Source organism: Aspergillus uvarum (genome assembly GCF_003184745.1).
Source record: "Aspergillus uvarum CBS 121591 unplaced genomic scaffold BO82scaffold_35, whole genome shotgun sequence".
Taxonomy (NCBI): Eukaryota; Fungi; Ascomycota; class Eurotiomycetes; order Eurotiales; family Aspergillaceae; genus Aspergillus; species Aspergillus uvarum.
The window spans coordinates 15,786-41,138 of record NW_020291332.1 but is presented as its reverse complement, the minus strand read 5'-3'; the positions used below and the strand labels follow the sequence as shown (position 1 = coordinate 41,138).

At 44.6% G+C, this 25,353-nt stretch overlaps 12 protein-coding genes across 12 annotated transcripts; 8 read left to right on the top strand and 4 right to left on the bottom strand.

Annotated features, from left to right (window-relative positions):
- Nucleotides 1–206: 206 nt before the first annotated feature.
- Nucleotides 207–1,176, top strand: BO82DRAFT_417231 (uncharacterized protein; the record flags this gene model as incomplete). The annotated part of the gene is made up of 1 exon (XM_025640016.1): nucleotides 207–1,176. A coding segment is annotated over exon 1 (678 nt), but the record flags the coding sequence as incomplete, so codon positions are not given.
- A 783-nt stretch (nucleotides 1,177–1,959) lies between these two features.
- Nucleotides 1,960–3,888, top strand: BO82DRAFT_312499 (patatin-like phospholipase family protein). Its single transcript, XM_025632442.1, has 4 exons — nucleotides 1,960–2,128; nucleotides 2,203–2,604; nucleotides 2,669–2,723; nucleotides 2,852–3,888. Exons 1-4 carry the CDS (start codon nucleotides 1,990–1,992, stop codon nucleotides 3,813–3,815), a joined length of 1,560 nt encoding a protein of 519 aa, XP_025490788.1. The 5' UTR covers nucleotides 1,960–1,989; the 3' UTR covers nucleotides 3,816–3,888.
- A 187-nt stretch (nucleotides 3,889–4,075) lies between these two features.
- BO82DRAFT_417210 (uncharacterized protein) lies at nucleotides 4,076–4,609 on the top strand (the record flags this gene model as incomplete). Its single annotated transcript, XM_025640015.1, has 2 exons — nucleotides 4,076–4,267; nucleotides 4,320–4,609. 2 exons carry the CDS (start codon nucleotides 4,076–4,078, stop codon nucleotides 4,503–4,505), a joined length of 378 nt encoding a protein of 125 aa, XP_025490787.1. The 3' UTR covers nucleotides 4,506–4,609.
- Nucleotides 4,610–4,916: 307 nt separating this feature from the next.
- On the top strand, nucleotides 4,917–7,436 carry BO82DRAFT_417202 (uncharacterized protein; the record flags this gene model as incomplete). The annotated part of the gene is made up of 5 exons (XM_025640014.1): nucleotides 4,917–5,207; nucleotides 5,279–6,061; nucleotides 6,108–6,301; nucleotides 6,853–7,063; nucleotides 7,113–7,436. 5 exons carry the CDS (start codon nucleotides 4,917–4,919, stop codon nucleotides 7,434–7,436), a joined length of 1,803 nt encoding a protein of 600 aa, XP_025490786.1.
- Nucleotides 7,437–8,810: 1,374 nt separating this feature from the next.
- Nucleotides 8,811–9,881, top strand: BO82DRAFT_337747 (uncharacterized protein; the record flags this gene model as incomplete). Its single annotated transcript, XM_025633408.1, has 2 exons — nucleotides 8,811–9,318; nucleotides 9,358–9,881. Coding segments are annotated over 2 exons (1,032 nt in total), but the record flags the coding sequence as incomplete, so codon positions are not given.
- A 2,350-nt stretch (nucleotides 9,882–12,231) lies between these two features.
- BO82DRAFT_286169 (uncharacterized protein) lies at nucleotides 12,232–12,811 on the top strand (the record flags this gene model as incomplete). Its single annotated transcript, XM_025631532.1, has 2 exons — nucleotides 12,232–12,612; nucleotides 12,662–12,811. Coding segments are annotated over 2 exons (531 nt in total), but the record flags the coding sequence as incomplete, so codon positions are not given.
- Nucleotides 12,812–12,883: 72 nt separating this feature from the next.
- BO82DRAFT_384263 (dynamin) lies at nucleotides 12,884–14,803 on the top strand (the record flags this gene model as incomplete). The annotated part of the gene is made up of 5 exons (XM_025638087.1): nucleotides 12,884–13,258; nucleotides 13,312–13,773; nucleotides 13,888–14,147; nucleotides 14,197–14,524; nucleotides 14,750–14,803. 5 exons carry the CDS (start codon nucleotides 12,884–12,886, stop codon nucleotides 14,801–14,803), a joined length of 1,479 nt encoding a protein of 492 aa, XP_025490783.1.
- A 993-nt stretch (nucleotides 14,804–15,796) lies between these two features.
- On the bottom strand, nucleotides 15,797–16,147 carry BO82DRAFT_267899 (uncharacterized protein; the record flags this gene model as incomplete). Its single annotated transcript, XM_025630960.1, has 1 exon — nucleotides 15,797–16,147. A coding segment is annotated over one exon (351 nt), but the record flags the coding sequence as incomplete, so codon positions are not given.
- Nucleotides 16,148–16,636: 489 nt separating this feature from the next.
- Nucleotides 16,637–18,418, bottom strand: BO82DRAFT_375437 (67 kDa myosin-cross-reactive antigen like family protein; the record flags this gene model as incomplete). The annotated part of the gene is made up of 4 exons (XM_025637477.1): nucleotides 16,637–16,654; nucleotides 16,799–17,110; nucleotides 17,163–17,826; nucleotides 17,889–18,418. 4 exons carry the CDS (start codon nucleotides 18,416–18,418, stop codon nucleotides 16,637–16,639), a joined length of 1,524 nt encoding a protein of 507 aa, XP_025490781.1.
- Nucleotides 18,419–19,651: 1,233 nt separating this feature from the next.
- BO82DRAFT_433178 (uncharacterized protein) lies at nucleotides 19,652–20,637 on the bottom strand (the record flags this gene model as incomplete). The annotated part of the gene is made up of 2 exons (XM_025640849.1): nucleotides 19,652–19,825; nucleotides 20,341–20,637. 2 exons carry the CDS (start codon nucleotides 20,635–20,637, stop codon nucleotides 19,652–19,654), a joined length of 471 nt encoding a protein of 156 aa, XP_025490780.1.
- A 454-nt stretch (nucleotides 20,638–21,091) lies between these two features.
- BO82DRAFT_337743 (uncharacterized protein) lies at nucleotides 21,092–22,161 on the top strand (the record flags this gene model as incomplete). Its single annotated transcript, XM_025633407.1, has 2 exons — nucleotides 21,092–21,344; nucleotides 21,392–22,161. The coding sequence occupies 2 exons, from the start codon at nucleotides 21,092–21,094 to the stop codon at nucleotides 22,159–22,161; spliced, it is 1,023 nt and encodes a 340-aa protein (XP_025490779.1).
- A 372-nt stretch (nucleotides 22,162–22,533) lies between these two features.
- BO82DRAFT_285995 (uncharacterized protein) lies at nucleotides 22,534–25,120 on the bottom strand (the record flags this gene model as incomplete). Its single annotated transcript, XM_025631524.1, has 4 exons — nucleotides 22,534–23,008; nucleotides 23,135–24,303; nucleotides 24,360–24,652; nucleotides 24,700–25,120. 4 exons carry the CDS (start codon nucleotides 25,118–25,120, stop codon nucleotides 22,534–22,536), a joined length of 2,358 nt encoding a protein of 785 aa, XP_025490778.1.
- Between the last annotated feature and the right edge of the window lie 233 nt (nucleotides 25,121–25,353).

Sequence of the window (25,353 nt, the reverse complement as noted above, 5' to 3'; positions counted from 1 at the left end):
GGGAGTTCTGCGGATGGGTTATCCGGCATTTTCCCGGAAGCTGGTTGCAAGGAGATCCCCACATGGCGTGGCGCGATAATCAACTAGTTGATGCTTAACCGCGGTTCGAGTGATTAGAGTACTAGATCCATGAGTCATGCGCCCGGAAGTGGGGCGGGAGACGTCAAGCGAGCACGAGGCACCGCAAAAGGCTCGCAGCAAAGATGCTCCTCTCAGCACTTAGAGAGTGTCGCTTCAATCTTGCTGGCACCATTGGATAATATGCCAGAAAGAAATTATTCGGTCGACCTTACCTTGGAAGTTGCTCACCCTGTGAATCGATCAAACACGTCCGAAAAAGCGCGCGAGGCACTAGCCTGCATCTTATGAGGTAGAATGGCTCAATCTAGGACTATTCTTTCTCTCTGGGTGACGAGAAGGTGAGGAATCTTCTCTATAAGAAGCCGGTGGGATACGCTGTCGGCTATGTAATAGATTTATCGATCTGTATAAGCCATCATGCAACAAACGAACAGCAATAATTGGCTTGAGATCAAGTCCTGCGAGAGCGGACAGCTTACAGTTCTAGATCATGGCCGTCTTGAAAGCCTGGTGGCTGAGCTAGCTGATAGCGTTGACCAGTGCCCATCTTTAAGTGTTTTTCTTGGAACCAGATCTAAAGAAGCCTGTCTTCGGCAACTGTATCCGCACAATAACATCAACCGTCGCGTCTCAAAGACTAGTGTCAGATTACGCTGTGATGTGAATACACTAAGAATGTCGCGTCCTGCATTTTTCGCGGATGGCGACCTGACATACAAGCATTCCCTTTCCTCTTTAGGGAAACAAACAGCCAGTATGGAGCAGCCCATCACCTGGCAAGCTCACTCTTCCGAAAAAGTACTGCAAATCATATATGCTCGCTTGCTATTTCTCTTTGCAGATGTAGTTTGCATATTCGCAGCTGATTTTGCAGACTATTCCCACATGGCTGACTTCCTGATTTCCATACACCGCGCACGTTCGGCGTCATTACTTCCAGCGTCAATAAGGCCCCGAGTGGTCATTGTGCTTCCCACGAATTCGGTAGACAACAAAATGGACGAAATGGAAGTTGAACAACTTCAATGTAGGTTGAACATGTGCGAAAGTGGGCCAATGTCAGCATCTTTTTCTGCGATTCACATAGTCCGATTAGGACATCACATGTTGTCGGATTACTCTCGGTACCAGCCTCTGCGAGCTTTAATCAAGGGGCAAATACAAGATATGCAAAGCGCCCGCGAAGACACTAGGACTCTGCTCAGCGCCAAACATCTAGCAGCTCTCTTCTCTCTTGCACTGCGGCACACGGCCGAGAACATACGAGAACCATTTGACTTTGTGCAAGCATCTAGAGCTTACCATCCCGTTTCTCTATCCTTGGGCCCTAATATAGTGCATTATCAGGAGCTTGGTTCACAGGTGGAGCTCAGCTCCGAAGAGCTAGCCCCCTCAGTCGCATCCGCTCTGTTGATGGATCACTACATTGATGGAATGCTCGGTATGGAGAAATCTTCATTTGATCCTGCTTATCTAATAATATGTGCAGCATTAGATGCCCGCCTCGTCTTCCGAACTCTTTATCGTCCTGCTCTAATACATTCGATCCGAGCTGCCCAGCGGTCCGATCGGATGACTGTCCTGGGAAATCTAGTAAACCTAATTGAATGCCAAATGGTGGGAATGCTTGACCATCTTGACAGAACCGGACAGCCATCTTGGCACCTCCGTCGCGACTTGCTAAAAGCTAGGAGTGGCCAACTATGCTCAATCCGATCTAACAAAATCTGTCTTGTATGTCTGTTACGGGCCGCGCAACATCGATTCGAGTGTGGACATACTATATGTGATCACTGTGCCCAAGTCTTTGGTTCGCCTGCCGCTGCGAGGGAGTACCAATTCAAATTCTCAGCTTGTCCCTGTTGCCTGTATCAAAGGCCATTTGTGATCGAAATCTTAGCCCCAACCATGAATCCCACCGTTCTCGCTATTGACGGTGGGGGTGTTCGAGGCGTGATACCACTGGAATTTTTGACTCTGATACAGGAAAGTCTTGGCTCCTGTTTATTACAGGACTTGATCGACATCAGCATAGGGACAAGCTCGGGTAGGTTATATTTGAGTTCTGCATTGCTACCCGTTCATCAGTCTTCTACAGAACAGGATACTGACGTATATCAGGAGGGCTCAGTGTTTTAGCTTTATTTCAGAAGCGTTGGGAGGTCTTGAAGTGCGCCAAAATTTTTGATGATATGGCTCGCTGTATCTTCCAACAACGAAAGAGTTCATCATTATCCCGGCTTTCTCAATCGGTATTTGGCAGATTATCGCTATTTAGTACAATCCATAAATGGCTTATATGGCTCTTGCATGATGGGTGCTATGACGGGAGTGTTTTTGATGCCGCCTTGAAAGCAGTTTTCGGCGTCAAGAGCCGTGTTTTCGATGGTCTTTGCGCAGAACACACATCCGCAACATATTCAAATACGAGAATAGGCGTGGTAGCAACAGGTATTTCCAAAGACACATCTTCATTTGTTTTTGGGAATTTCAATGCTTCGGAGACCTCTGAGACGGATCCTGGTAAGATTTGACCATGAAACGTGCGCGATAGTCACGCAGGAGATCTGAATCAATTGGGACACAGGATGCGAGATTGTCCGACCAGTGGAGACGGACTGTGAACCTTTTGTCTGGGAGGCGTAAGTTAAGTTCAATAGATTCTCTTAGGCCGGCGCTAATGAAAGCCTGCCAGTGCTAGAGCCACAGCCGCTGCACCCTTGTATGCCCTTTCCGTCTCCGCGTCCGATGCAACGCTGACATTTGAAAGCTTTTTCCCCACAGCTGATATCGACCCGCTTGGTTCTTTCCAGGATGGAGGGCTTCGGGACAATCTTGCCGCAGATATCGCGAAACGGTTGTGTCGGCAAATCTGGCCCTCTCGGAAAAACCCCGCGCGCATCTTGTCCCTCGGCACGGGCGCAACGGCGCGAGCGGCCGGCTCCTCACCCCACTTTCGACATGTATTTCGAGACAGCTTCTTGCGCCGCAGCTTCAACGCCTGGATGTCCTTAATGGATACAGAGACTGAGTGGACTAAGATGGTGGAACAGTCAGAAAGTGAGCGCAAACAGGACTATATACGGCTCAATATTCCACTTCAAGACGAGCCAAGTGCCATTGATGCCGTTGAGACGATGGAGCACTATCGAAACCTGGTAATTCTCTACCCGGGAAGTGCCCGCATGGCCCGTGAAGCTGCCACCGCTTTGCTCATCTCGCGATTTTTCTTTGTTATGTGTACCTTGCCCGAAGACACCACTAGTCCGTTCTGGTGCTGGGGGGTAATACGCTGCAAGGGGCCAGCCAAACAGATCGTCGAATCACTGGAGCAACTCTATCCACAGGGGCTCACCTTCACAACGGACCTTGAAGTCATTGGGCAATTTGAGGGCTTGGGTGAGCTATGCCTAGACTGTGGACGCTATTGTCGACCGATAACGTTCCTGTCACACCATCTCGACAAGACAGTGAACATCTATCTCAAGACGAGGACGAAGAAGCGCTGGCGAATAAGTGGGTTTCCTGATAGCTTGGCTTCATATGCTCAACGGCAGCATTTTTATGCACCGTTCGGACGCCCTGACCATGGTTGCCCTGGTGCAGCTCTCTGCGGTAGTTGTGATGAATCGGTTGGTCCACAGCAAGGGCAGAGACGGAAACGTGCCTCCTTGGACTCGCGACGCGGGCAGAGGAAGAAGGTTCGTGGCGGACCTAGCGCCGAAATCAGCTAACATCCAGGAGGAAGAACAAACAGCTACACTGGCACGCATGCTCAACATTTACTTAGAAAGAAGTTCATGGCAGGTGGGGCCAAGTTTGAGTTTTATCTTTCCTTGCCTAGATATGTTCAGTCAAGAAATATATAAACCTTACCGTATCTTTCCGTTTGTATGCACACAACAAATGCCAAGTGAGCTGGCTTGCTACAATTTTCTAATCTTATACATTTATTCTCACACTTCTACTCTTCCTCTTTACCCATTTGAACATTATGGGTGGACCAGACCCTGGGAGACGCGATCGTGCAATTTTCAGGAAGAGGGCTGGTACTTTGGTGGATAAAGCACATGCCCTAGCAAGTCTCTGTGGCGCGAAGGTATATCTTGTTATAGATCACCCCCGGGCAACAGTAGTCTACAATTCCGTGGCAGATGGTCAATGGCCACCACCAGAAAAGACTATGGTAAATTCTGTTCACATATTGCCTTGCTCCTATTTGTATTGATGAGTTATAGGAGCCTGCTTATCCCCACGTGCAACGTTTGACATATTCAGACATGGAGATTGCGAAGGGTAGTGCCGAAAACGATGAAGTGAAACAGCTTTTGCAGTACTACGATTACCGTTCGCAGCTTCTACAATCTATCGACGAACAAGATGAAGGAAATGATGCGAGTGAAGAATCGAACACGAGCCATTGAAGCAGTCAGCGAAGAGTTGACTGGATATCACAAGTCTATTTGCGGACCAAAAGAGGCTCGCGTTAGTAGTTACATGTGTTTTGCCAATTAGGATATTGTGCCGCGGCAACGTCTGTTGTTGATTTATTTAAATACCAACGTCAAGTGATAGAAACCTAGAAGTGTTCATTTCGTGAAATTGTGACATCCCAAGTATTCTGCGTCAACCTAATCATGCAGCTGAAGTCATTAACTAGCTTATATGCCATTATTCTTGGGGTGACAATTCTTGCTCTTATACTACGTGGCTTAACCAGAGGTTGCGCTGCATTCTTATCTAACCGCATCCGACATCGCCCCTTGGCCAGGCTAGCTTATCCTCTTTCCCACGGGCGGTGGCTTATGCTTCCACCTCCCTTGCAATTGTTGCTAATGGGCATCTATATTGTGGGCACAGGAGTCTGCAATGTTGCAAATATTGCCTCTATTTCGGAAGCAGGTTCTCGTGCCGCGCGACTCTCACTGCTCAATTTAATTCCAACATTTATCTCTCTTGGACAAGGGTTCGGCGCTCGTTACCTAGGAGTTTCTAGATCAACATATCGAACATTTCATACAGTATGCGGTTACATGGCGCTTGTACAAGGAGCCATACATGTTTCTATAGTCGCTAGGACAAGGACAATCTCGGCTTCTAATGATGTACAATTTTATGGTATCCTAGTATGATCTATCCTTATTCTCCTATCTCCTTATGGTATGAAACTGACATCCAACTCTGCTTCTCTATATAGGTAGGAAGCATGATGCTAGGTCTCTCATTTCTACCGCTTGTAAAGAAGAGAGTTTACGAAGTATTTCTCAGGACACATCAGGGGTGTGCCTTGGTTCTACTTTACGCTTTATGGCGGCATGTTCAAATGCTACAAGTTACTGAGACGTGGATCTGTCTATTAGCATGTACTTGCTTAGCCCCCTGTTCGCTTCTTATTCAATTAGCTCGCATCATTTACAGGAATTTTGTCAAGGGCAAAAGACGTGCTAAATTGATCAGAATAGGTCATGGAGAAGATGTGGCATGTATAAGAGTTTCGCTGCCACGTCCATGGCAAGTCCGCGCAGGAGAGCACGTTTGGCTCAATGTTCCGGGTCTTGGCTTGTTCTATCTGTTCCAGTTCCATCCATTTACAGTCACATGGTGGGATGAAGACGATACTGGTGAGATATGTTCAATATCTTTACTCGTACAATCTCAAGCCGGGTTCACGAAAAAGCTGCTCCAATCCACTATGGCTGGCGAGATCTACATGGCACATATTGATGGTCCATATGGCCCCGCAACAGTTGGTCCTTGTGGGCTTTCTGAGCGCATGGGAGACTATGGGCATATCTTCATGGTAGCCACTGGTATCGGAATTGCAGCTCAATTGCCCTATATCAAAGAGCTTTTAGAACAGCGTCGAAATTCAGGAATCCGGACTCAGAGAATTGCACTTGTGTGGCAACTCGAGCAGGAAGGAGACTGGAAAAGCGCTCGTGACTGGTTACAGCTATTAGTGAAGCAAGATGATCATTATGTGAGTAATGCTTCACAGACAACACTGCATTGCTGACTATTCAAAGCTTCTCAGTGTCACCGTCTATGACTCGTTAAAGCCGCCCTCGCCGAGCGACCCACTGAGCTTCGGGTATCATGATTTGATTAAGATCTATGGAGGACAGCCAACCTGGGAAGACCATTTATCATCTGAAGTATCGCAACAAAACGGAAGAATGCTAGTGGCAGGTACGGTTTACTACATGCCTGTTTCAGTGGAGTGTGCCTAACCCGCCCAACAGTGTCTGCTCGCCGCACGGTCCGAAGCCGAATATTGCGACAGGTAAAGATTGACGCCTCTCGTGATGTAGAGCTTTTTGAATTGGAATTTCAGCCATGGGCAACAAAGCGCACTCTGTCGTCGAATATACTCCCATAGCTTCTAATCTACTCGATTGTGCACCGACCACGGCACTGATCGCTCAACGACAGCACATCTAGAAGGATAAATATCAGTCGCGTAGCAAGCTCACGGATGGTTTTCTGAAAAAAAAAAATGTGTTTTTGATGATAAACCGGAACTTCTTGTCTACTAAAGCTTGTGAATGTATGCCGCGTCGAAATTGGTTCGCAGCCACTCATCTGATATATCTACGCCGGCCACCCCAGACATTTTCGCGGTAATAGTCCTAATAGCAGACATGGACGCACTTTCTTCAAATCTAAGCAACCAGAAACGTGCATCATGGAGGCTACGGTGTCGCAAGAGGCTAGCACAGCATATTTGTGAGTTCGAAATGACGTATTATTAACAAAACAATGTCTAACCAGACAGGCAGGGGAGGTATTGGGAATTGAGATTCAGCCTCTGGAGGTCCGTTTGAAGTCTACAGAAGACTTGGGATATTCATGGAAGATTGAAAAAACATCTTTGGAGACCTTCTTTGACAAAAATCTCAGTAAGCACTCTGTAGGAGCTTACATGCAACTGTACCACGGGGTGGGCCAAGACTTTTATGCCATCCACTGTGATGGCCGCCAGGTACAAGACTACTCTCCTTATTTGTCACCTACCTAACCTTTTAAAAAAGGTCAACAGCGTGTCAAGTCGTGATTGCCTGGCTCACGTTCAAGAAGAGAATGAGCGTTTGAACAAAATATTAGAGCAGGCCGAAGCAGAGAAAGCCCGAATCAAACAGACCATGGCCCATGTCGAGGAGGAGATTGGGTTTCAGAAAGCAAAGAACGAAGAGGCCCAGATGACTATACATCAGAATCAGCAAGAAATCCAGTACTGGATGAACGTTGCTGAAGCGTACCGGCTTGGATGTAAGCAATGTTCGGATGCATTGCGGCAGCTGGCCGAATTCGCTCATGGCGTGAGGCCTGAGATGAATATGTTCCTGCAGCAATAAACTGTGAAGCTATCGATTTTACCTAAAATTACAGTACAAATTTTCTTTTATTCGCAAATCACTTCCTGGACGGAAGAAGCTCTAGCATCTAGAGAGTATGGAACCCTTTACTGTAGATTATCCTCATTGAAATTCTGCGAAGAATGATTCATATACACAGCACATGTTATGATATTGTAGCAATACCTACGTACCATGCTCTACTCTTGTATTCAAGTAATACCAAGTATGTACAGAGCGCTCACCGATCCATCCACTTCTCCAAAACTGATAGCGTACCAATCAAAGTAATCAGCAGAGCTACCCCAAGACCTCGGATAGCGTCGAAATCACATATATCATGATCTTAAAAGTTTGTCTAGCAATCTCGGCCCATATAACAACTGAATTTAAGCGAAAGCAAAAATGAGGTAGAAAAAGGGTAGAGCCTTCACCATTGAATGGAGTGAGCGATCAGCAGAGTTATTCAATGGTGTAGGACTGGAAGATACGCCCTGAGAAAGCGTATATGTCCCAGTAAAGATGAAGCTCTCAAATTGGTCGCTTTGACATGGGGTATAGGTCACAATAGGTACGAGTGCCGAATCCGATATTGGCTGCTCTTGAGCAGGAGGCTTAGAAGGGATGGGCTTGCTAGAATATGTGGCGCTCAAGCTGCCATTTGCAAGAATAGGATTTGCCGTAAACGCATTCATTCTGGGTTGGATTTGCTCGGACAGAGGTTCCACAAGTGACAACAGCTGCCTACCACTAGACCGCAGGTTAGCTGATAATTCTCATGCTCTGTTCTGGAAAATTGGAGTTACCGGAAAATAGTGATAAAGCTGCAGATGATTAAGAGTAAAACCTTTGGCGGCCACATATTTCTAAAGATCTCTACCTTCTATTTTACCCCGGTCGTCCCGACATTATATTGTGCTTGAAATAAGAAACCAACTCAATTGTTAGTAGGCTTTTCCTTAGTGGACGGCTGCATCACATTTTCGGAACCCTTCAATGGCGCGATTGAGCGACCTACTAATGTGAGATTCCTGATTTGCGAGTCGTTTTCGGTTCGCGGCCAGTCCATATAAACCGTGATGCCCTCTCAGTTACCAGTCCGTCGTTCGCAGTCAATACATAACCATCATTATATGACAATAATCGAATCACACATCAAGAATTTTTTATCTTTAAAATTTTTCTTTGAGCCAGTCTCGCAATATGCCCAGCAAGAAAAGTAAGAAAAAGGCTCGACGCAATTTGGCTCGGGTGCAAGCAAATTCGGGCCAAGATCCAACAGTCGACCAAGTTGTCCATCCAAAAGATTCAGTGACAGATGAAAGCGAAGATGAAGATGAGAATGAAATTATGGACAACAAATCTGTCGATATGATGGAATCACCTCCTCCTATTGGCGAAAGCCGCCCGGAAGTTGGTGACTGGGTCAAAGATATTATACGACGATTCACACAAAACCGTGGCGACGATGTGATGAACAATTTATTCCTGTCTGACACGCCCAACTTTGAAGCAGTGAATGAATTCTTTGGCGAACTCAATCAGCACATCCATGCGGCTAATCTCGCACATGGGCAAGAAGATATAAGGGCAGGTGAGATACCAGCCCAAACATATCAAGCCATGTATAGATCTTGGAGAATGGAAATTGAAAAACCAGAAGTGAAGAACAATCCTAGTTTGGGCTGGAAGGCATACGACCAAGTTTATCAAGCCCTGAATGAATTCAACAAGGCCTACAATCTGCCCTTGGGTTGGAATATATCACCAACAGCAGCCGAGACAGTGTTTGGTCATCGTCCTCCCCCCAAAACATCTTTGCAGGCCGCTTCAGTCCAACGAGACTCTGGAAGCGAGAGCAGCGAGGATGAGAGCATTGATGGTGAAAGTGAAAGTGAAGGCGGCAGTCAGGTTGATGAAGATGATGGGTTGTCCGGAATCGACCTGCTCGAGACAAGGGCGCGCCAACAGAGTCGCTCTCTCGTCAATGCCAAAGTCCTATTCTGGTGGTCGAAGGGAGCAGGTACTCAGATTTTTGTTCGCTATGGTCCCAGATCCAACCCAATTTTTCGCATCCGAGCTGGTACCCATGAGTACTATGATAAGAAGACAGTTACTCGTGTTCTGGTTTCTAAAACACGCGGTTATATGAAGAAACCAGCGGTAATGGATGGGATATTGGGAGAAACATGGAAGTATGAAAGAAAGCATGTCTCTGATATACTTGGTGTGGGATGGAAGATTGAAGACGATGATGAGAGCAGGATAGACCCTTTAGCACTCATCGAACCTGCTACCGGTGTGATGTATCCTGAGACGAGGGTCTTCGTGGCGTGGAAAGATGGTGAAAAGACTTTGGAAACCCGCGCGTTTATCCGTCGGATCGCAAATGGATCGAACTTAGATGGTGACCGACTCATTTTTCAGAAGGCCAAGGAGTTAGAAGACATTTTCCGGGAGAGTGAGGAGGTATATGAGCCTGGTATCTCTGAACCGATTGGCACTTACATAGGAGAAAGTGAAAGACAGACTCTTAACAGCCGCAGAGTTTCACCGACACGAAGCACTCGATCAGTTCCCCACTCGCGTTTTTCAAACAAAAACAGTGTCCGTTTTCAAAACGATGAGGAGAGTATCAGTGACATGTCTGAACAGATAGCGCCCTCTAGGACTTCAAGGAAGAGCACACCTCGCCCTTCCATTGTCTCTCACCCAATTAAACAACGTCAATTTGTTGAAAGTGAGGATCCTAGAGACCGAGAGATTCGGATCTTACGAGAGCAGGTCGAGCAATTGAATATGAGCCAATCATGGCAGGGAACAAAAATGGTGCCATTGCGACAATTATACGACAATCACATCCCGTTCAATGACAGAGCTTCGACAGTCTCTAGCAAGCCTCCTATTCCGCCCCTACGACGCAGCAGACGCGGCCAACGTGTCCGGCAGGGGGGACCCTGGAATCACTGGGGGTACGAAAATTGGGACCCCCGCGCGGCTCTCTATTATTGATTTGAAGGCTCTGATCGAATCCTGTTATAAGGCAAAATGCATACTCAGAAAACCAGAAATAATGCAGACGATATGTGGACTACCGTGCTTCCTGAAATAATGCATGCATGCTTTTTCATTATGAATTTCTTAAGGATGAGAAATCTTTGATCGAGTGAGCTGCTGCTCACACTTGGAACGTTTTTTGAAGTATTTTCAAAGTATTCAATAGTTTCAAAGTAGTCTTCACCTGTTTTGTATCGCTAATATGACTTTTGGATTTATACAGTACCAGCTCCCTATAACAAAAAAATAAATAATATGCTAAAAGAGAATTTGAAGCCAGTCTCATCGGGAGCTCACATTTTTATAAGATACAGTTTAATGATGATACAGATGATGACGTTTTATACGCTGTCCCCTCACCTTAGTGACATGCAGGGTACCCCGTTATCACTCTCCACCACGCAGCGAACATGGTTTCATTCAATTCTAGATTGTTAATTTCCTGGCAAGCTTGAAGCTATGTCAAGGCCTGTATTCAGCTCATTTCCCAGGGTCATCTGGCGGCTATAGTGATATATGTTCTTGGACAGTTTATTCTATAGGGGGGTCCCGCGCCTGGTTCCAAACAATAAAGATACGGCAATCAAGTGACTGAGATACATAATGATGCCACGGTAAACTACGTGGTCACCAAGACAACGATAAATGCGTGTGTGGAGCAAAAGATACCGTGATCCATGTATTGAGTGATTTTCCAAACCAACAACAACCCCTTTAAGAAATGCGGAGGAGAATTGGGGCCACGATCAATGATATATCACTCACGTAAGAGAGAGACAACAAGATAAGGAAGGTATGATAGGGCAGCTTTTGTAAGACATTAGCATTGTTGGTGCAGTCCTAGATTTTGCGGAGGCGTCACAGAGATTTCGAAGCCGCGCGCCACAAGGGCCGCAGAACATAACCCCTGGCAATGACCACCACAGGACTTGACGAGGTTCTAAGTTCGTCAGGAAAGCCATAGTCAGGAGAAAAAGGATGTATATAGAGATCAGAGGTAGTGGACCCCTGCATACCTGGGCAAGGGGCCAGCGTATGGTTACACACACACACACTCACACACAGAAACACATACACCCTGTAACGATGCTCGTAACTACAATGGGAGTCGAAATCTGGATATCTTTTGGCCAGGAGCTTGCTAGCATAGGACAGTCTAGCCCATCCAGCATTATTTATCCTACATGCTTGGTTTGCTAAGAATTCGTTCTTTTCAGCGTTCTAAGTTAGCGAAAATTCCTTAGATGTGATAAATCACACATCGGCATGCGGTACAGGTTCATGAATATGCACAGGTTAATGTATAGATGGATCTTCTGAAGGTAGCGAAAAGGGGTTAGACGTCTTTTGCTCCACGTTACAGTACTATTTATTACTATTTATACCAAGTCTTCAGCCTTCTGCTCTTTGAAGATGCTTACAACGCTCTAACCCCTGTAGTGCTCTTATTCTGGAATATCATATGTGACCGCTGCTCTAGGTTAATAAACCCCGCTTAAAAGCTACTGTTTCTCTGGGGAAATACGATAAGATATTAGAGGGTGGACGAGTATGATTGTCTTTCCAAAGTGCAGGAGTAAAGCATAATCCAATAAGCTCATGCAAGGGCAGCGTTATGTTACATTTTAAATACTGAGGCAGCAGAAAAATGGACATTCACCAAGAGGGGGAACCCCAGGAATGTGAGATCGTTGCTATTAAAGTACGAATAACATCGATGGCTCATCCACAATCAAAAATGACAATCAAGCTTGAGACTCACACTGAGGCCAACATGGTCGTCGTCGAACCTACTTTACTTGAAAAGATCGACAAACTATTTGCTTGCAATGTAGGAGAATATATCAACCTACCGCAATTGGTGGTGGTCGGAGATCAATCCAGTGGGAAGAGCTCTGTTCTGGAGGGATTGACAAAACTGAAATTTCCCCGAGATAGTGGTTTATGCACCCGGTTCGCAACGCAGATCATATTTCGAAGAGATCCGAGCTTGAAAATAAGGAAGATATCTGGCTCTATTATCTCGACTACTGGCAATGAAGGAAAGGGAAAATCGAGTTGGTGTATATCAGATATTGAAACACTCAATGAAAGAGAGTTTGAAAGCATGATGACTGAGGTACTTGTGTCCTCTTTACAATTATGAATAGAAGGCTGATTTTCCAAAGGTTCATATAGCCATGGGCCTATCAACTTCGGCGGAACACGACTTGCCCACTTTCTCCTCTGACGTGCTTCGACTAGAGATTCATGGGCCCCATGAAAATCATCTCAGCGTGATTGATGTTCCTGGAATCTTTAAGACAACCACGCCAGGTTTGACTTCGAAGTCAGATATTGATCTTGTGAGAGACATGGTACTTGGCTATATGCGCAATCCTAGGTCAATAATGCTAGCTGTTGTTCCAGCCAATGTGGATATTGCCACGCAAGAGATCATAGAAATGGCCAGGGAACTGGACTCCGACGGATTAAGGACGTTACGAATCGTCACAAAACCCGATTTAGTGGACAAAGGAGCAGAGGAAAAGATCATTGACATAGTCGAAGGGAAACAAGAGTCACAAGAATTAGGCTGGGTGGTAGTAAGGAACCTCGGTCAGAAGGACCTTCAAGACTCTTCAAAGAACCGTGACATTGAAGAACAGATTCTCAGCCATTCACCACCTTGGAACCGCCTCTCAAAAGATAATTTTGGGATCGAGGCCCTGAGGGCCCGATTGCAAGCACTTTTAGCCTCCAACGTGCGGCGAGAATTTCCCTCGGCAAGTACTACCCTGATGCATAATGTCCGCCAATATCTAATTCCAGGCTATAGGTGCGATCTGAAGTTTCTAAACGCCTCAAAGCATGCAAGAAGGCTTTGGAGAGCATGGGAGAAGAGCGTGAATCAACTGAACAACAGAGTAAATACTTACTTGAGATTGTGTCAAAATTCAAGCAAATCACCGAAAATGCCCTGCAAACAAACTATGGATCACAAGACGCTTTTGATGATGAGCCTGACTTACGCTTGGCAACCGTGGTTGCTAACCGCAATGCTCTATTTTCAGATGAAATCTCTACTAGGGGTCACACTTTTGCCTTCATGTCACATAATCATGACGACGATTCGGACACTCCACGTTCAGGCAAAGCAGTTTCACCGACGAGCTCTGTCCGCGCGCAGACAGGTCACCTGGATGATGACGACGATGACGAAGACGAGCGCAATTCAATTCCCAGCAGAAAAGTCAAGAGTTGCAGTGATATTGAGGACATATTACACGACTGCATTTCTGTTCAGGACTCTCAGACAAAGGGTATTCTCGCTTGGATCGAGAAAATCTATCGGCAATCTCGTGGATTTGAGATCGGGACATTTAACTGATCGATACTCTCGAGCGTCTTCAAGAAACAGTCCTCAAAATGGCCATCACTGGCCGAGGGTTACGTTTGTGATATCATATCCATGGTCCATAACTTTATCAAAAAGGCATTGGTCGTTTCCTGTGCAGATAGAGCACTGAGTCAAACTATCCTGTTATTCTTGCTGGATGATCTTATCGAAAAATATCGACAAGCTCTTTCAACGACGAACTTTCTTCTAAGAATTGAAAGAGAAGGTACGCCAATGACACAGAATCATTACTTGAATAGCAACTTGCAAAAATGGTGAGCATGACTCCTCTCACGGATGAGAACTTGCTAATATTCAATTCAGTCGGCAGGAACGCATTTCCTCTGAAGCGACGAAGTCATGTTTTTCAGTGAAATATGAGAATGGTTCAGCAGTGGGGTGTGTTAAACTTGCAGATTTGACCCAAATTCATCATACGAACAACTTGCAACATACTGTTGAAGACATCCACGACATACTGAAATCGTACTACAAGGTTGCTCGGAAAAGGTTCATTGACAACGTATGCATGCAAGCAGCGGACTTCTATCTTGTTACTGGACCAGAAGCTCCATTGAATTTGTTTTCTCCCTCTTGGGTCTACACACTGTCACCCGAGCAGTTGGAAAATATTGCGGGAGAGGAGGCTTCTGTGCGAAGAAAACGGAAACAATTGAAGAGACAGATCAGGGATCTTGAAATCGGCAAAAAATTCTGCTTTGATATACATCAAAATCTGCAAACAATAAGCAATTGCACGTTAGCGCTTTTTATCAGATCGAAACAAGAACGCATAATCCTTCCGCAATGGATGAAGACTCACAATACCAATCCTACGACCATTGGAATACCACTTTGGACTATGGCCCTACCCTAGGCAACTTTGGACGTACTTTTACACGAACATATTCCTCCCCAGAACACATACTAGCAGTCACAAATAGGCTAGTTAACATTTGTCCCGTTCATAGATTAGAAAAGAGGCAATATGAAGCACAGGCCCAGAGATATATTGACTATCAAACCGACTTGAAAGTGACCTTGAACGGCAAGAGCATGGGCCAGGTCACCAAGCCAGACCTTGTAATCATGCCAAGTGAGTTTTTTAGCAATTTTCTTTTAGAAAAGGCTCCCGAGAAATTTAAGAACTGTAAGTCAGACCGAACCCGACAGGTCCGATTAAATGATATACTAGTGTATCTGTACAGGATCGGACTTAGCAGGATCTCCTCCAGCAGGATCTCCTCTCCAAATGCACTATTATCAACTGGAAAGTTATCTTATTCGTGTTGTAATTTTGCTTTAAGTACACAAAAATGAGGGATCAGCTAAAGAATGATCAATCAACTTCCAGCTGTCTCTCTCCAAGTTTAGGACATATTTGCTGAGCAGACATATGACTATGCCATAGATCTTATTGGGAATACTCGTAGTCTGTAGAGAGCTCTTGCCATGACACCTGTTGAAGGCTAGGGCCCTGATTAGCACTCGGAAGCTCAATTTTAGGTATCAGCGACTGGTTATTTTGCGCAAGATCCTCAAAAATGTAGCCGTGAGCGAATTGTGGAATATTATGGTATGATGGTGCCAGGAAATCGGTTAAAATTGTATAATCGCATGGTGTGTTTTGAAAGCTTTTTCTTTCATAGTCAGAATTAAACTGGATTGAAAGACCACTCTGTGACATTATTATAGGTTGATATGAAGATACAACGGTAGGAGATGTGAGCCCTAAGCGGTCATCTAGGCATATCAGTAAGCAGAAAAGACCATAAGAACTGGATGATTCCATTCTGCAAAAACTTTAGATATTGGACTTACACCAATTTCTGCTACTGCTTTCTTCCGCAGCGGCGTTTAAAGCAAATGCTGGGAGCAAGTCTGGGTTGGGCTCGGAACTATTCTTCTGTTTCTTTCTGACGCCCTTTGAACTTCTTTTTATCTTTGCTGGAGAGAATCTGTATTCAGGGTGCGCTTTCAGGTGATTCTGCTTCTCAATTTCCGCCAGATGTCCATACTTCAGGCGAATTCCTCGTGGCTCCAATTTCCAGCTCTTGCCAGATATTTCGGATACAAGTCGATGATCATTTTGCCCGAGCCACTGCTGTGTCCTTTCCGCAAATGCAGACCGATAGAGCATAAAAGAATTCATCGGGCGGGTGACTCGACCTTTTTTCTTCTGAACTTCCTGAATGCGAGTCTCCGAGGATCGATAAACCCAAGATTCAATATCTTTAATAGGGACTTCTGCCATTTCCTTGGTCAAAATGCTCAAGGGCTGACTTATACAAAGAATGGGCTTTTCTTTCTTCGAATCACGAGACTTAGACTGCGTTTCAGCCATACCGGAGAATGTTGAGATTGGATCGACTCAGAAGCTGGGATATAATATTTACCCCAATTTTAGTCCTGTGAAAGCTCGAAGATACATCAATTGATTTGGTGTAGATAGCATTTACTATCCGAGTTGTGGTTCATTAACAGGTGAGGGATTGGCAATAAGGAAACACCGATTGGATGGGATTGTTGCTAGGCAATAGAATAAGAACAAAAGCCGCAGATCATCGTAGGATTTAGATTGCGAAAAAATAGTAAGAAATAGAGAGACTTCGTCGGCGCTTGCTGAGGGGATAAATTGACGTGGTTACTGCCTGCACCACTTGTATGACATGTATACTACGTAGTAGGTCCCTTGCAAATCTCCCGACGGCAGGTTTTACCGACCAATGAGAGCAGCGCGAACTACGACCTAATTCGCGCTAGTCTACGTACCAAAGAAGACCTATATACATGATATCAAACATTTCCTGTATTCTGGTATTATCCCTTGCCCGTGCATAAGAAACCCACATTTGGTGACATTCCCAATAAGTACCCATCATCATTTGCAAAAAAGTATGCGACGGCATAAGGAAGGCAATGATACTTTTCTCTCAGGGTCTGAAATAGCAGAATCGAGAAGCTGGGACACAGCTGCTTCAGCTGTACGGATACCATAGCTTAAGTCGACAGCGGTGTATGGTGGAAGATCAACAAATTGACCAATCAAACCAATGTTTGAAGTAGCTTTCGGTTTCGTGCAAGGGCGATCACTGGATTGGCGTGTTAAATATGCTGCACTCATTCGTGGCATGACACGGGGGATGGTTATAGTACGATGTCTTGCGGATTCATGAGTCAGGCCAAGGTGCCTACATATTTCGGTCAATAGTTCAGATCCCGAGCAATGTAACATCGGCTTGGAGATATAATCCCCCCTCCGCTGTGGACTAATTCGCAAAGCCCCATACAACCCGTACATTCCTTGGCTGATCTGCAAAAACTGGTTGTAGGGGAACGCAGAGAACCAGTTTCCAAGAGCTTTCTTGCAAGGATATATAAGTCCCAGCCTGAGATTTCTGTCGAGTAATGGCTTCAAAATCCTGAAATAGTACCGTATCCTCCGTGGTAATGGTGAAAGATTCTAACATTGACTCCGATTGACGGGCGCAGAAATTGTATGGATCACCAAAGGTCCTGTCCTTGTTGCCAAGTTCCAACCATAGCGACCAGTTATCATCAAGATTATCATTTGACCAGATTGAGTTCCATTGAGGCGGCTGGCTATTTGTACCTTTTTGAGAGCCTGAGACGGTCGATCCAAGCGCGGCTATAAGGCAATCGTTCGGACCAATGTTTCTCGTGACAATGTGTTCGCGGTGTGAAAAGCTCAACCTTTGTGGCTTCAGATCGTGACCAACAATGGCGAAAGATATCTCTTTGACCTTCGCGTTGAACAGATAGTCCACGCCTAAACTTCGGAGATAATGATAAATGGGAAGAAATATACATTCGTGTTGGTAGTAACCAGTGATATCGAGACAGTTCAAAATACTCAATCCTTGAAACTCATGCAAATACTGCTTTAGAGAGTTTTTGAATTCTGTTGCACTATGCCAAGGTTGGAAGCAAAATCTGGGAGATAGTTAGCAAAGATAGTTAGCAAAAAAAAAAATCTCTCCGAGCAAAAGACATACTGCGCTGACCAGACAGCCCAGAAGATACTTTTGAAAAACTTCTCGGAGAAGTGCTCCCGAATTTGACTTCTGCCTAAGCTGTCTTCAGACTTAAGCATGAAGAATAAAAGCTTTAGACGCTGCCTAATGCTTAAATTCAGATGGTCTGTTGAGATTTGTTCTAGGGAATCATTTTTTTTAATCACAAAACATGTTCTTTGATTATGATTGACTGGATATCTCTGCTTTTGTCGATTATTAATCTCTTCAAAGATAGATATCCTTGAATTTTGAGAAGATGGGATTGATGAAAGAAGGTCTCTTAGAGGTGCACCGATTGGTACCGGCAAGCACCCCGCAAATTGGTCATATCCTGTGCCTGAGTTGCCAGGATAATGTAAAACCTGGTCAACTGAAGAATGAGAGTCCAACAGATGGATATTAAAGGGCTTGATGGAATTATACTTGAGAAGGAAGAGTGCTGAAGCGAGTGCAGCAGTTCCTGTGCCTAAAATCCAAATCTCAACATCATTTGAGCTGTGAGAGGTCATCTTATCTAAGAAAGTCCAGTGTAAGTTAACTTATTTGAATGAAGTAAGGAAAAGATAAATTTGTGTAAGACGCAATCTTTTGCTATTGTTAAATAACTATCAAGTCTGACATCATCAGTCGAAAAGCAATTGTGCTATCCATGGGACAAAATCAACTTATGTTCGCCACCTACAGAGTAGTTTTTCTTATCAACCATGAAATCCTCGGCGTTTCACTATTAGTCATATACATTGCGCTGCAGATTGATCCATTCACTAGGTATTAAAATACTTTATGTAATCGTGCCTGCTTGCTACACTTAGGGGCTTCGGCAGATTTTGCTATTAAAAATCTATTCTTGGTCAATTTCTTTTGACGGTAAGTTGAGTATTGTACCATATTTAATAAGAGATAGCCGATATAATTCAGCACAAGTATATAAGCAATAAGTTGATGATCAATGGGCTTGAACTACAGTGTATAGAATGAACCTCTTCGCAATACTCGTAAATTACAGCTATGCCAGCTCCGAAAGTTGGTTATATATCGGAACTGTTATGTTACAAGATCATTTACCAAGTACCTCCTAGCCATATACAGACTGGTGGTTTCAGCTAAGGGTTCGGGTTTTAATCTTGCATATCCAGGGTAGGCAGGGCAATTATACGATTGCGTATAAATACGCATGCTGTGGAGTTTGAGGTGCATTCTACTTTTCGCAGAATGGCACGAGTTGGTTTTTGACGAATAAAGACAGCGCGATATTTTGAAAACCATTTCTTGCGTTGCCTGATAATCATACAGAAATGATAAAGTTGGCCTATTTGTATTTGATGCTACACATTGCTTACTATGCAATATGGTATCCTATTTTCTGTGTCTGTATACTGTGTTCCTTGTTGTCTCTTATGCTTGGTTACTTTAAATTTAGCAGTAAAGAAATGGTTGAGTATTCGTCGGCTCCAGTGATTAACAGTCGCATAAGCCCGAGTGCGTGTTGGTAATCACCCTTGTTAATGAGCAAATAAATTACTGAAGCTGTCAATACCAGGATATATTACATTTCAACTTGTTTCATATTGTAACATGGTCGTTGTCTCGCTATCAAGGATCTTTTAAAGGACTTTGCTAATCCACAACTACTGAATAACTAAAAAAGCCAAGCATTCTATAAGTTGTACCTTCTAAGCTAAAGTGTATTGAGTTGGTCGCTTTATCACCTTGAGGATTGGCCGTGCTTTGTCATCAGGACCTCAAAGTTCTTCAAAAATTCTGTCATCATCAGTACTGATAAGCTCTTTGAAATTCTTGTCGAGATTGAGTTTTTGGACATCGATAGACGAATCAGAGTAGGTTGTAATATTGTCCTGCCAGGATATTGCTGCCTGGCGCCCGCTCAACTTAGCATCGACTTGCTCAATGTACATCTGAAAACCAGTGAGTAGAGATACTCTCTCCTGATTAAGGATTCCTTTGACAGTAGAATCAAGATAAGAATAAGTATCAATAATTGAGGGAAAATCGGAGCATATCTTCATCGCAAGTGCAGCGAGCTGTTTTTCGCTAACACGGGGATTGTTTCTTATTCTGTCAGCCAATCAACATACAAATATAGTATAAGTGGGTTGTCTCACATCTGACGCTCAAAGAGCCTGGATCCAATGAGGAGCACGCCAAATGATAGTCTCGAGGCGATGAGTAACCACCGTCTGGCCTGCTTATTCGCTTTCCTCAGCTTCTGCTTAAGTGCTGACTGTGACAGCCCGTCCAATTCATCCCAATCCACATAGATATTGCTCAGGAGTGACTCCATGGCAAGAGAGTCTAATCGCTGTCCCCTGTAATTGGAAGTTTGTTTCCCTCTTATCTTATCAATTCTGAGTAGATATATGCCCTTAACAAGATGGAGATATTGGACGATTTGGGTCAGCCGTAGACATACTTCTTGAGCCATGCCAAGAGCTTCTAACGGTACAAGAGTGGTGTTTCCAGCTTTAGGTGTCTTGACTTTGGGCGGTGCATGGCTCATATGGTCAAGAAGTCCAGAGTCCTGCCATCCTGGGAGAAAGTTTCGTAGGAATACCGTTGTTCGGACGTCGATCAAATCCTTTACAGACTGAATCGTGGGAATTTTTGCGTGGTCAGCGCCCATTGACTGTGCCGAGAGTACATTAGGATACTGGAATTGAAGGATTTCAAGCAACGATGGCTCTTGCATGACTGATAAATTGGCATCCATGGTCTTATACCCGGAAGCGGTGAGAAAAAAAAGGTGAGATGGCAAAAAGTGAATATATAGCAAAGTTTTGACGACGATATCAAGTATATGATCTCATAAACTGCTTTTTCTCGTTCTATTCGAGGATAATATCAAGGAAGGCATAAAGTAATAGTTCGAGCCGGTCACCAGTCGTGATCCGGCTATGGGTCGCAAAAGATGATCTTTGCATGATTCTTTCCGATGTCGCAGAACGGACGGACGCTGATTCGCTGCATAACTGCGAGCCTAAACAGGAGTCGCAATCACGAAGATACGCACCTTGATCCATACGTAAGGATACACAAAGTAAATGTATTCAGTCTCTATCCTGAAATTATGATTTTGTCTGCTCCAAAGAAAATAATATTCATCCACAGTGGATGACAGATCTTTGACTCCTTCCTAGTATTCGTTACGACATCTCACCTCACTTATGGATTCGCTGGAAACATTCCCCACTGAGCTTTTGAGTATCATAATAGTCGACCTTACCACGCGAGATTCCCTAAAAAGCCTCTCCTCTGTCAGTAGGAGGTTTAGGATTCTTTGTGTGCCATTCTTATTCCACAGATTGCGCGTGGATTTCTCGATCGCCGGGTTCAAACGATTGGAGCAAATATCTGTGTCGGATATTGCTCAGTATGTGAAAGTCATTCAATACTACGCTCCTGAGCTTATAGATCCTTGTAAGTGAACAAACTGGCTATATAGAACTCATTTAATTGTTCCACAGGTGCTGAATCCTGGGATTATTTTCGTTCCTGTGTATATCCACCAGCCGAGTACGTTCGGGACCAGAAAGACTTAATCTGGAGTTTTCGCGGGAAACAGGTGCCCTACAAAGATATATACACTTACTTTTCTCACTTGGTACACGAACAGCGAGAAATTCTACAAAGGTGTGTCGATTTACGATCTCTGTGCACGAGCTTTCCTCGTTTTCGGGGTCTGCAGAGTATCGAGGTGGAATTTGCGGATGGAATCAAGAGCCCATTTCGATGGTTCGCCAGCCGGCTCTTTGTGGATTGGGAGGAATCGTTTCTATTGCACTTTGAGGCTCTACTTGATGCAATACTCGCTACGAAGAGAGAAGGCATTCGCATAACAAGTTTAAAAATTTCCGGATTCTACTCCCACTTACCGATGACGGACTTCTACTTGGCTGAGAAACTTACAGCGGCAGTAGAGGATATTGCAAGTTTGCACCTTATTGACAGCCCTTACTTGCTAGATGCCATGACCACTGTTCCTTTTCCAGCTCTTCGTCAGCTGGTTTTAGGTCATTGTTGGCTTGGTGAATCGGAGCTTGGAGGATTTGTCACGAACAAAGCAGATACGCTTCAGTGCTTAGAACTCAATAATGTATCTGTGTCGGCGGAGAAAGTACATCCCTCAGGGATAAGCTTATATCGTTGTGATATACAAGCCGTTGCAGAGAGTATGCTGCGGATCAGAAGTCAGGGAATCTTACGCAGGATTATTATTAATGGAATAGTGTGGTGACAATGAATCACTGAAATAGTTATTTGTTGCGCGATCATCGAGATATTTACAAGCATAAAGATTCACCATTTATTAGACTCTGAAACCAAGTTCAATCAAAAGAGTTTTCTTATTTATTTCCCGCAAATGTAGCCACTAGATAACCTACTATCGTTCTATTATTGTCATACCGCTTTGACAGTGATCTATCATTTTGAAAACGAGGCAAACTCCCTAGAATGGCATACCTGGTATCATTACGCACATCTCTGGGCACCATGAAATCATCAGTCTTATCACAATGTTCAGAGAAGCTTTTTGCTTTGACGTCTCCAAATAGGTAAAATAGAGCTATACAGACTGTAAATGGCATACTATTGCACTGTAAAAGAATCATTGAGCTCTCCGCTTCGCATGCCCTCCATAACTATCACCTGCTTTTCTTTTCCCGGTACGAACGTCAAATTTCGTCACGTAATCCTTCAGTGAATCTAAAGAAATTTGTCCATTCCCGTCTGTGACTCCCTTGCTTGGACCATCTTTATATCCAACCAATATCAGACGTTCTCGCATAGCCACCTCAGTTATCGTGCTCAGATTTGGTAATTCAACACCGTAGTCACCGATCACAAGAAAATAATGTTCTTTGCCAAGCTCTGTCAATCTCAAACGCAAAGAATTCTCTGATTTCCGATCGAACTTGTAGTAGGTACGTGATTCGAACAGAAAAAGAACAACCAGGTGAGAATCCCCTGTTTCGTACCACATCTGAAGAATCTCCGCCACATTTCGGTGTAGCGAAATCATCGCCTTTGTCTCCAAGGGCGCCTTACACGAATCATCTTCAAATCCTGCCGCCAGAGGCACGCTTCGTTCCATGCCATCTATATGACGTATTGGTGAATCCAGAGAGGAATTGCCATTGACCGGAATCAAATCCGTTTCTTCAGATGATTGCAGTGAACTATTACGTTCGGTGGGCATAACACTGAACCGAGTCTCGAAGCCCTCAGTGCTCCGATCTGGAGTACCCGGAGGATGTGGTTCGAGCTCAACTGGGCTTGGCCCATAACTTGCTGCTTCTGCTTCAACCAGAGGATCATCTTTTGAGGGAATAGTGCCCCATTCCATTGTTGGGGATACGACATGCGATGTGTTGTCTGAACCCTGCGAGAAAATGTCATATAAAGGACTCTTCCCAAAAAATGCATATAGTATTTCCCGAGTCACAGCAAATGATGTAGCATAGCGTGCTCGAGGTTGTTCAGCAGAATATATGTGCTCCAGAAATAAGAAGTTGCGATCTCTGTCATCTTCAGATTGAAATGGACAATTATACCTGCGTCGTGTCATCAGCTCGACCTCGTTTGTGACAAGGCTTGGCGTGATCTCTGCTGCATTCTGTTTTCGTTGAAGGATTCGCCAATAATCCTTCATCCTATTTGCCATTGAATTTATTTTTGCCTCGTCTATTTGGTAGAAGCCATCAACACAAAAAGCTCTTAACATGCTTTTTGACTCCCACTGTGTGGTGTCCCTGAGCCGGAGCGTATTGATCTCTGCCGATGTAAAGCCAAGTTGATGAGCCAGAATCGCCATGTTACTCAAATTATGCGCTTCGCTTGATCGTGATGCTGGTATTTGTGGATGTTTGTTATCCCTGCGGGGCTGAACGAGGTGTCTCAGTGCAAATAGCCACAGCTGCATTATGCCTATGAGAAACGAGTCTGCAGGGGATGGTAACGTTCTGAATTCATGCTCAGAGGCCTGGAAATTTCCGAGCTGCTTATTATTCTGAGAGCTCCAATTTTGGCGCATGGCTTCTCTCAGGGTACCTTTGAACCTCTTGGGCAGAAGGCTGCGAAATGCTTTCGCTGGACTCTGTAGATATAGCGTGTCTTGAATGAGGGTATTAATCGACAATAGCCGTCCGGGAATTTGGAGCAGCTTTCTTTGAAGATTAATACGTTCGTCTCCTTTCACATGAGGGAAAACAGTCCCCGAAATCATAAGTCCCTGCAGGCGATCGCAGTCATCTAATGAGTACGAAAACATAAGTCCCTCAATAAGTCGTACTGATGTCGGATCCGCCATATAAGCTGTCTCTTTGGAGAAGAGGAATGACCACGCTTGGTATATCTCCTCAAGGTAATGACGTATATACTAGCAACTCAAAGTCAGTTTACAATAACTCTTAATTCTTGCTTGTATTATGGTACCTCATGGCACCGCAAACCTAATATTCTTTCAATGTGATAGGCTTTTAGTGGCTCCCAAAGCCCGCAATATGGCAGCAATTTGTCAAAACCCTCACGGAGAAATTTGTTTCGCTGAAGTCTGCGAAAATTCTTTCGCCGGTCGTCAGACTGAAATCGAGCCCACCATTTCTGTTCTTGTGAGTCATTATTCGAAAGCTGATACCTTCTTAGAATTGTGTAGATTTCCCCATCCTTGAAAGCCTGCGCGCCGGAAGATTCTTCACGAAGTTGTGCCAATGCATCCAAAGGTATTTCTAACGAGGATTAGCAAATTATATTTGGGTTTCAGAAGTGTCTTTACCTGTTGAATAAAGTTCAACCAACCATCGATCTACACCAAATCCCTCGCCAGCTCTAAGCCGGTGTTTTCCAAAAACACATACCAGCCGAACTGAATCTTCAAACGATAGATTGACGGGGTTCACCTGATTGAAGAGGGCTTCCTGCGTTATACCCGTACGTGTCAGGCCTTCTTGCAGAGTCAGTTCACTGACCGTAGCAGCTACTTTATGCTCAGGTTCAAGGTTGGCACAGCCTTCTAGTGCGAACATAGTGTGTAATCTTCTCACATTGGTCTGGTCAAGAGGTCTTGATCCGAGGATTGCATCACTCTCAAAGGACAAATGACGCATGTCAATAATTGCATATCCTCGAAAATATTGTAGCCTGGTCTGTGCTAGCAAATTAGCCTTCTGGCCAAGTGGATCGTTGATGGCCTGCATGTTTGTAGAAGAGGAGTTTGATGGACGCTAAATCCCTTTTATTAAAAATAAAAGTGCGAGCCTTTTCAGTGTCGCTCTGTCTGGTGGATCCCTACTCTACAGTCAGTCTCTACTCTGCAGCTGGTTCCTACTCTACAGTTAGTCCCTACCCTGTAGTCGGTCCCTACTCTACAGTTGGTTTCTACCCTGTAGCCAGTCCCTACTCTACAGTTAGTTCCTACCCTGTAGTCGGT

Coding starts and splice junctions, on each gene's coding strand:
- BO82DRAFT_312499 (XM_025632442.1), top strand. CDS start 1,990: ATGAATCCCACCGTTCTCGCTATTGACGGTGGGGGTGTTCGAGGCGTG. Junction 2,605..2,668: donor GACCTCTGAGACGGATCCTG/GTAAGATTTGAC, acceptor ATTGGGACACAG/GATGCGAGATTGTCCGACCA. Junction 2,724..2,851: donor GAACCTTTTGTCTGGGAGGC/GTAAGTTAAGTT, acceptor GACATTTGAAAG/CTTTTTCCCCACAGCTGATA.